The sequence below is a fragment of the Rhamphochromis longiceps genome, linkage group LG16 (assembly GCF_057381845.1).
Source record: "Rhamphochromis longiceps isolate RC_006_pf linkage group LG16, R_longiceps_female_GT1.1, whole genome shotgun sequence".
Classification (NCBI taxonomy): Eukaryota; Metazoa; Chordata; class Actinopteri; order Cichliformes; family Cichlidae; genus Rhamphochromis; species Rhamphochromis longiceps.
In genome coordinates, this window is record NC_140572.1 from 10322911 (window position 1) to 10340682 (window position 17772).

Here is a 17772-nt window from a genome sequence, read left to right on the forward strand (position 1 = left end):
AAACAATTACTTCAAGTACAATCATGGAAATAAGGAAGCATGTTCTCATTTTAGCAGAATTTTAGCAGTGCAGCTCAGTGTTTTAACCCTATCACCTCTTATGTGAGAAAAAAACAACAGGTGGCCTGTTAACTAGCAGCACGTTCATGTTACGAAAACCTCGAGGATGGAGTTAAGTGGATTTTTTAAAAAGAGAGTAATTATATAAACACCTGTGAAATATCAGAAGTCGTCGTATTCGCTCTGTAAATATCATGGATATGTGACAGATGTTAAGTAAGGTGAATAAACTTATATGCTGCTCGATCATTTCTGGATCCAGGCCCTGTTTGTCCAATGAATGCATTGGTTTGTATTTGATTGTCTCAGTTTCAGAAGCTCTCAGCAACCATAAATCTGTGGATATGTATATTACAGGTCTTCATGTAGAAGGTACAAGGGCTGTATTGCTTCAGTTATTACCACTTAATGTTACCTAAAGAGACTCTCAAATTCTCCAGATGGAAATAAAATCACTCACCACACGAGGTAATGTTATGGTCCCACCACTTCCACCAGCACTAAAAAGGCTTGAGTCTGTAAGCCAGATAACAGCCTGTTATCTGGGCCCTGAGAAACAGACTGAACAGTGAGAAAAATTGGAGAAGTGAGTTTTGCATATCTGGTGCTGACTGGAAACAACATGAAAGTCAGGTTGATGTGAGGCAGTGGAAAAGAATCAATATGTTTTGATTAATGAGCAAAATCAAAAAGAGTTGAGAGAGTTGTTCTCTGGATACATCAAAATTACTGACCATGCCTTTCCATCACTAAACATTTACTAAACATTTCTTTAGTAAATCCCACGTTCTCCTGTGCTTAGAGAAAGTTTTGCACTCATACAAGCTGTTAGTACATCCTGTCCTTGCCGTGTTATTTCTTGGTAAAAGTAAAAACCTAGGTGTATCATTGAACTTTTTTTTATTCAAGCCTGCATGTCCTGTGTTTGATTGTAACCTGGGGCTCAGAAATATCACTGAATCCGTGTGAATCAGTCCAAAACAAGAAAAACAGGGTGTGCACAAATGTGCACCATAGTTGGCTACAGAGGGGGACACGGGATGGGAACCATGTGAGGATTGTTGGAAGACCTGCGGCTCAGCGATGGAACTGGTTACTTGATAGGGAGAAAAGCAACCTGAAACGAATTTAGTCATTATTATTTATTTATTCTGGATGAAGCAGTTAGTCGGACCTGACCTGAACACATGTGCAAACATCTATCTTTTTTTGGTTTGTTTTGTTTTGACTAAATCAATGATGCATACATTTAGCATGAGGACACAATGACATTGAGAACGATGTCATATAATAACCTGCTACCCCAACAAACCCACCGAGCATGTCAGAACGATAGGATGTTTTTCTAGTATTTCATCCTTTGTGAAATTCTCTTTCACTTGCTTTAAAAAAAATTTTTGGCTTTTATTTAATCTGAAGAAATTTTTGGAAAATACTTGTATTTAATTCTGTTTCAGTAACAAATCTAAAACTTAAATGTAACTTCCTGACTGCTTTTATCACTTCTCAGCCAACACTAAATGTACCAGCCAGCACTGCTCTGCAGCCTTTCTTTGCTCTCCTATTACAGTTTTTTACAGACGCTAGGACACATTTCTCAATACTTAGGTCACGTTTGCAAAACTCCTCACACAGTGAGCACAACAGAAGTCTATGTAGGCTAAACTGAGGACCAGTTATCATTGTTTTGGCACAAAATGCATTCAATGACTACATCTCTCAAATTTCATGAATTATCTTCTCACTCAGACACAACAACTGCCAAAAATCTTTGTACGTACAGGACATTTTGCATGTGCTTACATACTGTTTTCAAAACTGTTATACTTATGGCCAAAACAATAACACAATGCAAAACTTGAAAAGACAGCAAAATCCAACAGCAATATTTTATTGAAACATATTTCCAATCTAAAAATGCAGTTTAACCAGCCACAGCTGATTCTCATTGTAGATGAACATCTACACAGATGTTACTCCTTCAATTTCATTACAAAAGGAGACAACTGCTGAATAGGTTTTTTTGTGATGTAAACATGGACCCAGCCAGAAATGGAGTGGAATAGCATTACTATTGTATGTGTATCAGTGGATGGTGTGTATACAAATTCTTGTATTTTGGGATTACTTAGTGCAAAAAAATAAAAATACATAAACATAAATACATGATGTCTGATTCATTCCAGTAACATATATTGAAATTATAAACAGAGATGTGTCCTTGTTTTACACAGGAAAACACTGTGTAATGCTACATGTTGTTAGTGTTTTTTAGGTCATTGTTTTGTGGGTGACAAAGTGTGTTTGTCGGCTGTCAACCTTTGCTAGTGTTCTGGAAGAATGAGTTTATTTGAGACCTGAATGAAGTGTTTTGGTAGTTGTAGTGCATTTTGAATGTGAAATGAACTGCTTTGCCAAGCTGACCCTCAGTTAGGAGGATTGTGTGAAGAGTTTTGCAAAAGTGACCTAAGTATTGAGAAATGTTTCCTGGCGTCTGTAAAAAACTGTAATTATCCCCCAACAGATTCTTCCTGTGAATCTTTGGAGCGTTCCTGGACCACAAAGCAGATATTAATCATTATGAACGCTGGACATTTTCTTATAATCTGTGTGTTGTTATAAGAACAGAGTGCTTCTTGCATCAGCAGGCAGAAATTTTCCAGATATATCAAACTGTGACACTTTGCTAAAGAGGGCAGGGCTGGAAAAAGCATTCGTCTCAATATAAACTGAAACATCTGGACATAATAAATACTGCTGTTTTGTTCTCTCTTTTTTTTCTTCTTTTTTCATATGTAAACCATATACCTCAAAAAGTGCCCGGCGGACTATGAAGTGTAACCAGAGAAATATATGCAAGGCCACAACTAAAAACTGAGCTTTCTGTGTCCCTCAGCAGGGTGTACAGTGTGGCTGTGCTCCAGACTAACCGCTCTCACTTGTTATTTCAACTAAAACTACACTAAGCTCTGTGTCTAGCTGCTCTGTTTCGTTTTCTCTTTCTCTGGGCTTAATTTCACCTCAGGATCTATTTACGAAATTGTCTTTCTGAGACGTGGGGATTTGTCTGAGCTTTATGGTCGCATGTGTGTTACCATGTAAGAGCTGTCGTTGTATAAGTGCTGCATTGTGGGGCTTTAATATGTGAGCACGTGGGGAGATTTGTTGAGTTGTTGTTTGTGTGTGTGTGTTAAGTCCAGAATAATTGAATGCATGGATTTAACTGAGTGAAGCCACAATGAGGAGAGAGGAGCTGTTGTAGGGAGGGACAAACAGCATCGTAGCAACCAAATTCCTGTGGATCCGAGTGGAAATATTAAAATGATGACATGCTCTTTCACTCTGATGATGTGATGAGACTACACCTCTGGCAACATCTGCAGCTCTCTTCCCTTGTTAAACTACAGGGAGGGAGGGAACGTTTAGGTAATGAAAGGCGGACAGAAAAAAAAGACAGATGAGTGGATCAGATATGTGTCTTTTGAAGGGTCATACCACAGAAACATGTGTTTCTGCTTTCATACGTTTCTAGGAGGTGCTGATAGTATTCAGAGACTTTATTTAAAGTAATAAAATAGTATGTGTGTGTGGATCTGAGTTTACTTTGTGTTTTATTGTGAAGTTTAGTTCCTCATGTGGCTCCCCTTTGTTCTTTTCCCCACCCACATCTCTGCCTCATTTCAGTTCATCTTGTGCCCTTTTATCTCTCTTTGGTGTGTATGTTTCATCTGTGTTCTCTCAGTCTGCTTTGGTGATTTCTTGATAGTAGTTTGGATTTTTGCAGGTTGTTTGTTTGACCCTATATAAAAAGACCACTGCAGGACAAAGCACGCGGAGCCTGTGACATCACATAAGTGGACCTGATGAATTTAGAGAAGACTTAAAGATTGCTGGGCCCAGTGCAGCTGGTGGGCGAACCAAATTTCCTGCTGTGTATTTGAGCAGCTTAAACCAAGAATTATTTATAAATTAGTTTGGACTTAACTTGAGTTACAGTTACAGTGAGAATCAACAGAAGCAATGCCTGAAACAAAAGTAAATGACCATTGATGCTGCATCATTTCACATTTTGTGTTATCTGTACAAAATAAACAGAATCCTGTAAGAACCTGATGCCCTCTCGTCGTCTCGTCTCCTTATACGCCCACAGTGTCACAATGCAACATTAAGCAAAAGGTGCAAAGGCCAATCTTCAAGACTAAAAATAAAGCAGGTAAACTTTCCTAACTGCAGCTTCTGTCGTTCTGTGTTATAAGAAGCAAACTTTAATGTTAATCCTGCTAACCCTAGCTATTGCACAGATGTAATGCAGTTAAAAAAGTCCAGAATCTAAAAAGTATATATATTTAAGTTTATTACAAGTACCAACACTTTGAACTAATATGCAGAGTCATTTGTTATGATATTGTAAAGTATTGATGTGTGAAACCTGGACCCATTTGTTAAGGGCTAAAAACGAGGCCATGTAGGTCAGAGCTCCAGTGTGATTTGTGTTAAGATTACAATTAGGATACATTTAAATGCTCACTTTTCATTGTATGGGTGTGTCGTGACTGATGAGCTCTCACCTTGATGTTAATCACAGCCAGATGTTTCGCAGCACGGTCAATGCTACGCGTTTCTGTCAGTGGTTCCAGTGTATAGTACTAAATAAGCACAGTTAAAGGCACGATCACTGTTTTTCTACTGTCAGAGCCTGTCTTTTTACTTCATGGCTGTGTGTGTGTGTGTGTGTGTGTGTGTGTGTGTGTGTGTGTGTGTGTGTGTGTGTGTGTGTGTGTGTGTGTGTGTGTGTGTGTGTGTGTGTGTGTGTGTGTGTGTTTTTCTTCCTTATATTCCTTCCTCTGTTTCTGAGTCTGGCAGTCGCAGCAGAGCTCTCAGCCAGAGAAATGAACCTGGCTTGAATCACTTTGGCTCCTGGAGGAAAAGCTATGAACAAAACCAGCCTTTTGTGATTATGATGAATGTGTGGCAAGGAGATGTGTAATTTACCTGTCGAGGGTATCGCAGATGCCGTTTTAATGAGTTTTCCTAAGACCTGAAGAATCTCTGAATGCATCTTGGCTCTATGTGGTCAGATTAATGGAGGATTATCTCTCAAGTGTTTTTTTTTTCTTTTTATAAGCCTCAAGATGTGTAATAAAGAGTACATGAAGCATTTTTCTCTTTGCTAAACAAAATGTGTTTTACCCTGCAGCACTCGGTGTGATCTAATGCTGAGTACAAATTAGTATATGTCTGGAATTATTAGCATTGTGCTGACCAAAGATTACCAGCATAAAGGCCATTTTTCTCCAAGAGATGCTTTTATGAGGCTTTTATGTGGAGGGTTTATCTAATAATCAATCAAATGTATTATTTATTGAAGGATGTGAAGCACCAGGCCACATCACTCCCTTTGTGCAAATCTCAGCTTGAGCTCAGCAGCGTGGGGACTGACAAAATCTAAGGAGTAGTATTCATCTTCTGGAATGCTCTCCAAAACTGTCCTCATCCTTCCAAAGTCTGAATCTTTGTCAGTTCCATATGTAACACACCCATCCTCATGAATATCTGCTGCAGGCTGATGGCCCTATAACAAGATATTTCAACCTGCATTTGGGAGACAGACACTCTCTCTACTTTTAAGATTAGGTGTAAAACTTTCCTTTTTGCTCCCTACTACAGCTCCTCTCTCCACACTGTGTATTTCATCCCGTCTTCCTCCCCTCACCCCCAACCGGTCATGGCAGACGGGCGCCCCTCTCTGAGCCTGGTTCTTATCTTGACTGTTGTTGTGATTTGGTGCTATATACATTTTTTTAATTGAAATTCATCAAAAGACCTTTATCTACTTGTGAATGGAAAGAAAAACAATCTAAAACAAATGAATAAGAGCATCACTTACCTTATCTGAGAGGCACAAAATATTTGATGAATATATATCATCTAACATTTTAGCATCTAATCAATCCTCTGTCATCTTGGTCATTTGGAGGCAGAAGTGACGAGCCGGTGGAGTGTAAAGTTATCGGCTAACACTTGCAAACTGAAGTAGTTGTCTTCATGTATGGTATAGATGCAAAGAGGCAGATATGTAATAAATAGTGTTGACTAACATACAAATGAGTTGGCTACTGTAAGGAAGGACAAAAATGGAGACGCTTCATTGCTGCCCTAACTTATGAAAATGACTTGTCAAAAGCATAACTTTTGGCTGGGTGCAATTAACCACAGGTAAGCTCTCAACTAGCAGAGGTGAAGCCTCTGCTAGCACCTGGGTATGGTCACCTGGCATCCATCTCTTGGGAGTGAGATGCTTTTAGAACCGGACTCATTTCAGCAACCACAGGTTTTGGCACATTTGTTTTAAGGGATTTGCAATGCCTATTTTCTACAGTTGACAGGCTAACAAACCCTCCTGTGTCAGTGGCAGCTGAACTTCATTCGACCATGGCCTGCAATGACTTTGCCAAATTCTTCACAGAAAAAATCCAAGAAATTAGACAAGCAATTGGTACATCAACAGCAGATCCAGGATATGTACTGTGTCCACCAAAAAACTGTTTAAACACCATGAAACAGTTTCAACCTATTAACAGCAAAGACCTGGAGGACATCTTAGGTAAACTGAACTCCTCCTCCTGCTGTTTAGATGTCCTGCCAACAAGTTTTTTCAAAAAGGTCTCAAAGACTTTAGAGTCAGACCTGTTACAGATCGTCAACTTTTCTTTATTATCAGGTGTGTTTCCAGAATCACTAAAAACTGCTGTAATCAAACCTATACTGAAAAAGGACAATCTTGACAAGACACAAATGAACAACTACAGGCCGATCTCAAATCTCCCATTTTTAAGTAAGATCATTGAAAAAGCAGTTTCTCAACAGCTCAGTTACTTCTTAAAACAGAATAACTGCTATGATGCCTTCCAGTCAGGTTTTAGACAGAACCACAGCACTGAAACCGCTCTGACCAAAGTGTTTAATGACATATGTCTGAATACAGACAGTGGAAAAATGTCAGTCCTAGTTTTACTGGATCTCAGTGCAGCATTTGATACAGTTGACCACAACATATTACTCAAACGACTGGAGAACTGGACAGGTCTTTCAGGAACTGTACTAAACTGGTTCAAAACATACGTAGAAAACAGGAAATACTTTGTATCAATAGGTAACTTCACATCTGAGCAGACAAGTATCACATGTGGAGTTCCCCAAGGTTCCATCTTGGGACCCCTTCTGTTTAACATCTACATGCTCCCACTGGCACAGATTATAAACAACAACAAAATAAACTATCACAGCTATGCAGATGACACACAAATATATATCACAATGTCACCAGGAGACCGAGGCCCTGTACAGGCTCTTGGTAAATGCATTGAGGAAATCAATGACTGGTTGTGCCACAATTTTCTCCAGCTAAACAAAAACAAAACTGAGGTAATAGTCTTTGGCGCCAAAGAAAAACGATTACAGGTCACCAGAGAACTTCAATCTATACATCTAAAAACCACAAACCAGGCGAGAAATTTGGGTGTAGTGATGGATGCAGACCTAAACTTAGAAAAACACATTAAGACAATAACAAAGTCAGCTTACTATCACCTCAAGAATATTTCAAGGATAAAAGATCTGATGTCTCAACAGGACCTGGAAAAACTAGTCCATGCATTCATCTTTAGTAGGCTTGATTACTGTAACAGCATCTTTACAGGTCTACCTAAAAAATCAGTCAGACAACTACAGCTCATTCAGAACTCTGCTGCTCGAGTCCTCACTAAGACCAAAAAAGTGGACCACATCAGTCCAGCTCTGAGGTCTTTACACTGGCTGCCTGTCCGTCAGAGGATAGACTTTAAAGTTCTGATGCTGGTCTATAAAGCTCTAAATGGTTTAGGACCAAAATACATCAATGACCTCCTGACCCAGTATGAACCTTCCAGATCCCTCAGGTCATCTGGATCCGGTCTTTTATCAGTTCCCAGAGTCAGAACCAGACACGGAGAAGCTGCATTCAGCTTTTATGCTCCTTATATCTGGAACAAACTCCCAGAAAGCCTCAGATCAGCTGAAACACTCAGTTTATTTAAATCCAGGTTGAAGACTCACCTATTCTCAGCTGCATTTGAATAAAGCACCAAATCCACACTTTTAAGCTTAAATTTCAAAACTTACATTTAACTACTGATTTTATCTACTGTTCTGATTTTATCTGTTTTGATTTTATATACTGTTTTGTTTGTTTGTTTGTTTGTTTGTTTGTTAATTAGTTCGTTTTTTTGCTTGTTTTAATAAATTTTAAATCATGCTTTTTATTTGTTCTTGTTTCTAATGTCTCTGTAAAGCACTTTGAATCACCTTGTTGTTGAATTGTGCTATACAAATAAACTTGCCTTGCCTTGCCTTGCCTTGCCTATGAGGAAAGAAATGTGAGCGGTTTGAGAATACCATTGGTAATTTTATATTTTTCCCTTTATCCCAAGCTAACTGAAGCGCCTCACTTCCTGTGCTTCCTGTGAGCTGCTGATTGTTTCCAACGAAGGCTTGCAGTGTGCTGAATGTTCAGACCGGCAGGAGTAAAAGCCTTCGCACTAAATCACTGGTGCATTCTATCAATCCTCTGTACAAAGCAGGAAAAAAAGAAACGTTTATTTTTTATTGAATTTCTGTAAGGGACGTTTGTCCTTTCCGAGTGTGACAGCTTCCCTCGCCTGTAATCTGAATCACTTTATTTTCTGTGGTGTTGTGGCTGTGTGGGCAGCGGTGGGGTGGTGGGGGTGATTTTCTGCTGACGGTTTGTTCCTCCCGCTCCCTTGTTATTGCAGTGTTGAAGATAGGAACATGCAATGCTGCTCCGCCCTCCTCCAACCTGCCTGTTCTATTTTCACCCAGACAGCTGAAGCATTGCTCCTGTCGCCTCTGTCCTCTCACTGTTTATCTTCCCCCTTCTTCCTCACTTTCTCTTTGTCCTAGAGAACAGAGATTTTCTTCTTCCCTCTCTCTCTCCTCTCCTCCCTTGCGCTTTTCCCATTAGTACACTCGAGATGATATTTTCTTGTCCTTTTCCAAGGATCCAGTCCCCAGTTTTTCTTTTATCTCTTATCTAGGGAGTGATGGTTTATACTTCCTTTTTCTTTTTTAACTAATTTCCTTTTCTCTTCTGCATATGCGGTTGATGTTGTATATACGAGCTCTTGTTATGACCACTAATCGGGTTTTAACGGTAACAACCTTCCAGCCATCTAAGTCCCAGAGTCCTAATGAATTCAACAATAGTCAAAGGAGCTTGGAAAGAAAGCGACAGTCACACATGACCTGGATAACTAAGAACCTACACAGAAACCTCAACAATAACAGTTTTATTGGTTCTTCAACAGGATTTAAAAATGTTAAAGTGCAATTATAACCCAATAATGCTTTTGTTTTCTCCTCTCACAAAAATGGGTTATTGTCCGATTTAGCTCACTTTCCTCTATAAATATGCCCTGTTTCTCTATAAATAAACCATCCACTGGTTTAATAACGGCCCTTAAATATACCAACTCTTGGTACTGAATAAACCATTCCCCTGAATAGTTTGGCGGTGCCAATGATGGTAACTATGAGCGTTTGAAAAGGGAATTTATTCATGTGGAAACTCCAGTTCAGGACCAACTTGTGAGGCAATCACTGAGGTGTAAGTGAAGCATTGCAAATGTACAACAGCGGCATCACAATACCCATATATTCATAATAATAACAGTGATATTTAAAAATAAAGCACAACAATATGAAGTCAAATGTGTCTTCTTCACACATTTAGACTTTTCAATATTTTCCTATTTAGACCTTGGATGGTCTAAATTACAGTGTCACTGTCAATTACAGTGACAGAGAATTTCCTCTGGGGAGGATTGCTAACAAAAAGTTGCTGAAATGTGTCTTTCACAGCCACAAATGTAAACGTTGTGATGATGCTAGAACAAGTCACTGAATTTAACCTCTGCTCACCGTGAATGTCTTTACAAAACATTACATCATTCCATTCATTGGATAGATGTTATATCTCTCACCAACCAGCACACACACCATCCCTAGAGACATGGCGCTAGCATGACTGAAATCAGACTATATCATTCTTTACGTACTGGAAAAGAAAGTATGAAAAATTATGGTTTTTGTTGTGTAATCTGTTGTTATTCTGTCATGCAGATTCTCTGTGTATCCAGAGATTCGACCCTGGGCTGGGACTCATTGCACCCATAAACCCCATGATAGCAGGAATCAGCCTGGTCCCCCCTCCACCCGTTCCCCCCGACATGCCCGTCATCAAGGAGATCATCCACTGCAAGAGCTGCACTCTCTTCCCTCAGAACCCTAGTAAGACTGTACTTTAATGTAGAACCGATAAACTTTACTTGAAAACTTTTAGGGGTGTGACTTTTGCAGTAAAGGTAGACAGCAAAATCAGGCTAGTAAAAGTAAACTGATTAGCTCAAAGGTACAGTCAGTAATGTTTATATACTTATTTAATAGAAAAAAGTCCAGAAGTTGTCTCCTTCAACAAAGAAGCAAAAATGTGAAAGAGGCAATGCAACAAGCATTTTTGAATTCTCTTCCTCCTCATCTCAAGCTCCATCTTTTATATAATGATAATAATGAGCTGGCTAAACAACAACAGCTGTTTATAACACTTTGCCAGCTAATGTTACACTCGAGTGTCCAAAGAAATGACGCTTTCCTCTCATAAACAGTTTGATTACATTCTCAGACCATATGAGAGTTTATTCGCTACATGTCCAAGTCCAATAACGTTAGCTCGACTTCAAAGAAAGTTTCACTAATGCCGACTGACAGCAGTTAACACTGTCAAAAACAGCAGAGCTTACCAACAGAAAAGTTTCGGATATCCTCAACAACTCACCTCAGTATCACTGTATCCAGAAAAATATGCATTGACACGTATTGACAGCTGAGGTAAACAGCAGGCTGAGAGCGTACACTAAACAACAGATGAAAGGCAACAAGAGTTGTTTGTCCTACAGCAGCCAACATAGTTAGAATTATGTAGCAGAATTTGAAGTGGTTAAAAAACTGAATTCAGTTGACTGCAGTCTGCTCATATCTAGTGGTGAGACTTTACAGGCTGTAACTTAGGTAATTAGCATAAATGTGAGATGGAATCTATTTTAATATTAGATGTTATTATTTAAATGTTGTTGTTTTTTTTTTCTTTTTAATTGCTCAAACTTGACATAAAAGTCAATACTTTTCCTCTTTAAACTGCAGTGTAGCAGGAGAGCTGTGGATGATATGGCCATATAATCATGTAACCGGTCCTTTTATTGTGCCTCAGACCTTCCTCCTCCCTCGACACGGGAGCGCCCTCCCGGCTGTAAGACAGTATTTGTGGGGGGTTTGCCAGAGAACGCCACAGAGGAAATCATCAGGGAAGTGTTTGACCAATGTGGGGAGATCACCGCCATCCGAAAGAGCAAGAAGAACTTCTGCCACATCCGCTTCAGTGAGGAGTTCATGGTAGACAAGGCTATTTACCTGTCAGGTGAGCACTTTTCTTGGGAAATACAATGCCTCAAGTTTGCAGTTCGGATATTGTTTTCATTTGTTTGTCTTGGTTTGTTTTTTTGTTGTTGTTGTTGTTGTTTTGATTTTTACAAAGCGGGCCATATTGGGATAAAAAGGTAGTTGGCTAGTTATCTGTTAATGCTAGCTTTGGCTGAGTAGCTTGGTTTGCTTGGTGTATCCATAGTTTGGAGTGAAAGGCTAATGAAATGCTAGCTAAAAACAATTGTGTTTTTAATAAAATGTACTCAGAATAACAGAAGATCTGCTAGTGTGTGTTTTAGTACAGCTGCATGCTAAACAAGATGATGTAGCACCTAGCTATCATTATCTATTAAGTTGACCGCTCTCTTGTTATGCATAACTTTCAGCTTTATTATCATTTTTCATTGCTTAGTTATATAAAATTCACCTTCAGGTAGTTGTCATAAAGAAGAAAAGTAGTATAGACACCACAATTGATTTTGTGGATTGTTTCTACTTCTACTGTTAAACTAGATATTATAAGAGAGGGTGAGAAGAGCTTATTTTTAGGCCCAGTCTAAGGTGGATATTTAAGGAACTGTATTTTTCATAATTCTTCATCATCTTCATGTTTCACCCTAATGATTTTCTGCCTGGCAGATCAAATCTAATGACATGCCTCTACCTGTTGTAGAAAATGCCTAAATATAATGGTGTTACCTTCTCCTCTTCAGGGTATCGGATGCGTATCGGATCCAGCACTGATAAAAAGGACTCTGGGAAGATCCATGTAGACTTTGCCCAGGCCAGAGATGACCTTTATGAGTGGGAGTGTAAACAGCGCTTACTGGCCAGAGAGGAAAGACACCGCCGCAAGATCCACGAAGACAGACTGCGGCCACCATCTCCCCCTCCGATTGTGCACTACTCTGAACACGAGGTAGCACTGTTAGCAGACAGACTAAAAGGTGAGCACTGGCAACGAGTTTGCAGAGAAAGTGTCATTAGCTTTGCATTGAGAAAGTAATTTCCATCACTATACGACAAGTTTACTGTGCCACAAACTTAGCAGATCAACTGATCTCATTGCTAACTCATATCAGGTGATGAGTCAGCTGATACCCTTGATGCTTCTAAAGGGCAAATCTCACACACATGCACACAGAAAAACAACCCCTGCTCCTCCTTTAAAGGCTGTATCCAAATTAATTTTGGTGTGCTGGCAAGGGCAGGAACCCAAAGACTGCAGAGGCCAGCACAACCATGAGCTTGATCACTAATGTGACAGGGTTGGACTGAATCTGTTCAAGGTTTTTGTGGTTTGGGTCAGGTGGTCTCTGATGTGTTTCAGAAGCACGAACAAAATCTGCAGCTGTTGTCATGGATACAGAGAGTAAATAAAATCCCTTGTAGTAAATATATTAGTCCAAAGCCATGTATGACTTTTCAAAGCGGATTTGTAGGTCACAGATAACAACGCTTTTAATTTGATTGGCAACACATCTGTTGCTGTGTGTGTGCGTGTGTGTATAATCTCCTGCTTAGGTCACTTGCTGTGATACCCAATAACATGCATGAATTAATTGTCCAGGAAGCTGCACAATTATTGATATTCTTCATCCCCCCGTTTGTAGCCACTGATAAACAACTGTGTTTGATGGCAACAGTATAATGCAGGCAAACAGTGCGCAAACACAGGGGAAACACTCAAAGACTGTCCAAGAAGCCATGTTTGCATCAGCCTGTATAGGGATTTCTTGTTTTACAGCAGTGTTTTGTGTGTTGTTGTAAAAACTGCAGTTATTACTCAGCAGTTCTCAGAGAGCTCTGGAGTGACATAAGAAATAGGTTTTGTGACAACAGAGTATCAGATATTTTTTTAAAGGGAGAGAAATAAAAGCAACTGGAGAAGTGGGATTTTAGTTATTAGATTTTCAAGTGTTTATCAAAGATGTCTGCACAGACTGTGAGCTCTCCGCATTCAGTCATCAGTACAAACACTGTGAACAATAAAGGAGACAAACACGATTGAGATGGAGCAAGAACTGCTAAATAAAAGCCTTACCAGAGTTCTCAACAGTGCAAAATAAAACAAAACAGTTGCGCTTTTTTTATGTCTTTACCTTTCTCATTAACTTCAGTGGCTTCCTGCTTATTTCTTCTTTTCATGCTTCTAGCAGCTATAATCCAGTAAGATATGCATTATTAAGTAAGCCATTGTAGGATTCTGGAATTCGTTTACAGATTTAATCGAGTCATAAATACATCGTTTTAGGCCCTGTGTTTCCTCTGGAAAGGAAGAAAGAAGATGACTTCTCTGACTTCTTGTACAGCAAAAAACACAACCTCTTATAATTGTCAGACTCTAAGCTGTTTTTTTATGGCAGCAGCAACACAATATGAAGCTTGGAGCTAAATACTGATGTTGATGTTTAACAAACATACTTTGGATGCTAACATTATCTAAAGCAGCGGTCCCCAACCTTTTTTGCGCCACGGACCGATTTATGCCCGACATTATTTTCACGGACGGCCTTTAAGGTGTCGCGGATAAATACAACAAAATAAAACTAGTACCGGTACCAAAAAAAGAAGGTTTATTCATAACACACGTGAAAAGACCCAGGAAAACCGAGTTAACGATAAAAACGATAACAAAATAACGCTGAAAACCGATAAAAACCCTGAAAACCATACATTTCACACCTGAGCCTCAACTCTCACGGCCCGGTACCGGTCCGAGGCCCGGGGGTTGGGGACCGCTGATCTAAAGTACCTGTGATGCTGCAGTATTTGTCTTTTTTTCCAAGTTGTATAATAAGATATCCATCAGTTCATTTTGCCGACCATTTCAAAGTCGCAGGATCCTCCCAGCTGTCATAGATGAAGTGTGTGTGTCTATGTGTGCGCTGGTGACTGGAGTAGAAGTCAGATGATCACCAAATTTATCACAGACATAAAGATACTTGGATTGAGCCATGCTGTTAGCATTACTTGATAAAAAAAAACTGGACTAGCTTGAACATACAGTACACAACACCTGGTTACAATGAATGCAAATGTGCTTTCCTGGTCTTACCACTCTCACAGGAAGTTGGTGGACATTTCACTTGTAGCATGTGGCTAATGTTGAGAAAAGGTCCATTTTCATCCAAAATTTGATTTTTTTTTTTCTAAGTCATTGGGGGGGAAAGTGACACCAAAGAACAAAGGTAAAATGCAAGTATAAAAATGTGTGACTGTAGGTAAATTGTGGGTAAGATGAAGTAAAGCTAGCAGCAACAAACAGAAAGATAGATTACTATATAAAACAAGAAATAACCAAAGCAACAATCCAAAAACCTTTGACACATGCTGAAGTTTCCTCTGTTATCTTTCCTCAACTGGCAAACCCTGCGTGTTGAAGAATCACACTGAGTGCATACCCAGTGTGGTACAATGTAATGAGAAGGGTTTCTGACCATATATATATAATATCCTTCCATCCATCCATCCGTCTTATCACGCTTATCCAGGGCCGGGTCACAGGGGCAGCAACCTAAGCAGAGAAGCCCAGATGCCCCTCTTCCCAGCCACCTCCTACAGCTTTTCCGGGCTACACCAAGACATTCCCAGGCCAGCCGAGAGATAATCTCTCCAGCGTGTCCTGGGTCTGCTCCGGGGGCTCCTCCCGGTCATTACCCACAGCTCTTGGCCATAGGTGAGGGTAGGGACGTAGATCAACCACTAAATTGAGAGCTTCGCTTTCAGACTCAGCTCTCTCTTCACCACAATGTACCGAATAGCGTCTGCATCATTGCAGCTGCAGCACCAATCCGTATATATAATATTTATTGTTATATTAACAGAAAATGTGGTGAGAATGCAGTTCAGATGTTGTGTTTGAGTAAAATTTAGCAATCCTTGGTTTGATCTCAGATGTTTCCCATGCTTGACACCAAGTATTTTTTCCAAGCTGTTTTAAACCTGAGTAGAAATGTGCTCCATAAAAGAACGAATCGTGACAATGAATAATTCAGGTGACATTTGAAAGAAAGGTAAAGTCCTCGTTATGCTTCCCTTTTAAAATCAGCCCAGTTTTACTACAGGAGTTACGTTTTTCAAGCCCCCATTTATCTACTGTGTAATGGGATTAATACCACGGACCACTCCCTTTCTTTCTGTACTGTTGCAAACCTGCACCCACCTGCTCCTTCTGCACGTGAGGAGAATTGATGGGAGAGGATGAAGTGTGGGGCTGAGTTGGCAGTGGTTTTGATAAGTGAGAAGTGAGCAATGAGGGGTGTTTGCTGTGAAGGTCACTCTCCTCCTCCTCCTCGTCCTCTTCCACCTCCTCCGTGTTGCCTCCACTCTGCTGTGGCTAATTCTTGTCTCCAGTGATTGAAAGTGTTGCATATTTACAGTAAAAGGCTGTAAATGTTCTCTGTTTATAAAAACAGCGGCGCTGGAATCACTTGCAATTTAGTGCAATTTAATCACATTCAGATCCAGCGCACTGCTTATTACTGTTATTGCCTTCATGCATTGCGATGACCTTCATGTTGTCTCAGATTGAGCAGGCAAACTAAACATTAGCATCTAGTGTTATTGTTATATTTTCTGTGTTTCGACCTAAACCCATCTTTAATGTGCGGTCAGATCCACTGCAGGCATCATTTAAATAAAGCATGAAAGAGAAGAAAGTCAAAATCTTGACTGTAATAACTCCCACACCCACACAAAAAGAAATAATAACATCACCTCATGTCGTACTGTGACCTTTGTGCCAATAAAGTGTTGCTGAGAAACACATTACCACCATCAGTGGGAATCCGATATATCTTATTTCCATGGGAACTGGTAAAAACCCTCATGGTCCTTGCTTCGTGCAACAATAGATCCAGATGATTTGAATTACTCAAACTGATGCACATAGTCGGTGTTATAAGGTACAGACAGACATATCTGTTCTTTCTAAATCTGCTTTATTGATCCAAGTTTGAGTTGCTGTTCTGAACCCATTTTTACATCTATCTCAGATAGTCATTAAAGGTAAGTCTCAATGTCAGACCTGTCATTGAAGTTTTCTTCTTCACAGAACAGACTGTACCATCAAGGTGTTTGTTTGTTTTTTACATCTAACACTTTTTTTTACTTTTTTTTTTTTTACTTTTATGGGACAGGGATAGCTCAGTAGGTAGAGTGGTTGCCCCGTGATCGGAAGGTTGGGGGTTCGACTCCACTGAACAGCTACCCTGAGGTACCCCTGAGCAAGGTACCGTCTCTACACGCTGCTCCCCGGGCGCTGCATTGGTGGCTGCCCACTGCTTCACTGGGTGAATGGGTTAAATGCAGGGGAGTAATTTCCCTGCGGGGACTAACACATTATAAAAAGTAAAAAAAAAAGACTGTACCATCAAGGTGTTTTTTTTTTTTTTTACATCTAACACTGCATCCATCTGTTCATCCATCCACGTTTTCATTGTATATTTGCAAAGCGAATGAGAGAAGTTCCAGATAGAGCTCTGTGCAAACTGCCTTTTGTGTTTTTTATGATGTTTATAGGTTAGAGTTGGTGCTGAAATATGGAACAGAAATGATTTAAATATAGAGCATTATACAGAAAATAATCAGATCTTTTAGAAACTTTTAGTAAATCACAAACAAACACGATCCTATCAGTTAATCTGTTGAAGTCATATGTAAGTGTTGTGACATGACAAGGATGGTCTCTGAGACATGAAATCATCAAATGCCAGCAGATTATCTCTGCTTCCCAGCCACCTCCTCCAGCTTTTAATCACTAAGGCGTGACAACAGCAATCCCATAAGAAAAAGAATCACAAGCTTTCACATTTAGTTCCTTTCAAGCAAACTTGGTATATGAAGACACATAGCAGCAGTCCAGTCGCAAGTGCATTGTTATCAAATGAAGCATCAAAACTCTGTCTTCCAAAATCAGCTTTACAGTGATCAGGGATTTATTATATTAAGAATAAATAATAGCACTTTTTAAACAGGATTCCTTTCTGCCTTTTCTATGTCTGCCATTTTCTGTGTTTATCTGTGGCTCTGTTCTATCTCTCTGGAAAACCAGCAGCATGTTGCTTCTGTTTGCTCCAGAATCTCCAGTTTATCTACAAAACCCAAACCTCAGCCTCAGTGTAGTGTTCCCATCCAACCTCTAATACCTAACATAAACAAGCATGTTTTCTCTCTGAA

General features: G+C 39.7%; 1 protein-coding gene across 2 annotated transcripts in view; it reads left to right on the forward strand.

Annotated features, from left to right (window-relative positions):
• enox1 (ecto-NOX disulfide-thiol exchanger 1) overlaps positions 1–17772 on the forward strand; it is a 156273-nt gene that overhangs the window by 100452 nt on the left and 38049 nt on the right. For both annotated transcript variants that reach the window (XM_085384869.1, XM_085384868.1), the window contains exons 5-7: positions 10237–10404; positions 11381–11587; positions 12306–12539. In XM_085384869.1, the coding sequence (XP_085240995.1) occupies positions 10237–10404; positions 11381–11587; positions 12306–12539 (609 nt within the window). The remainder of the gene's footprint in view (positions 1–10236; positions 10405–11380; positions 11588–12305; positions 12540–17772) is intronic.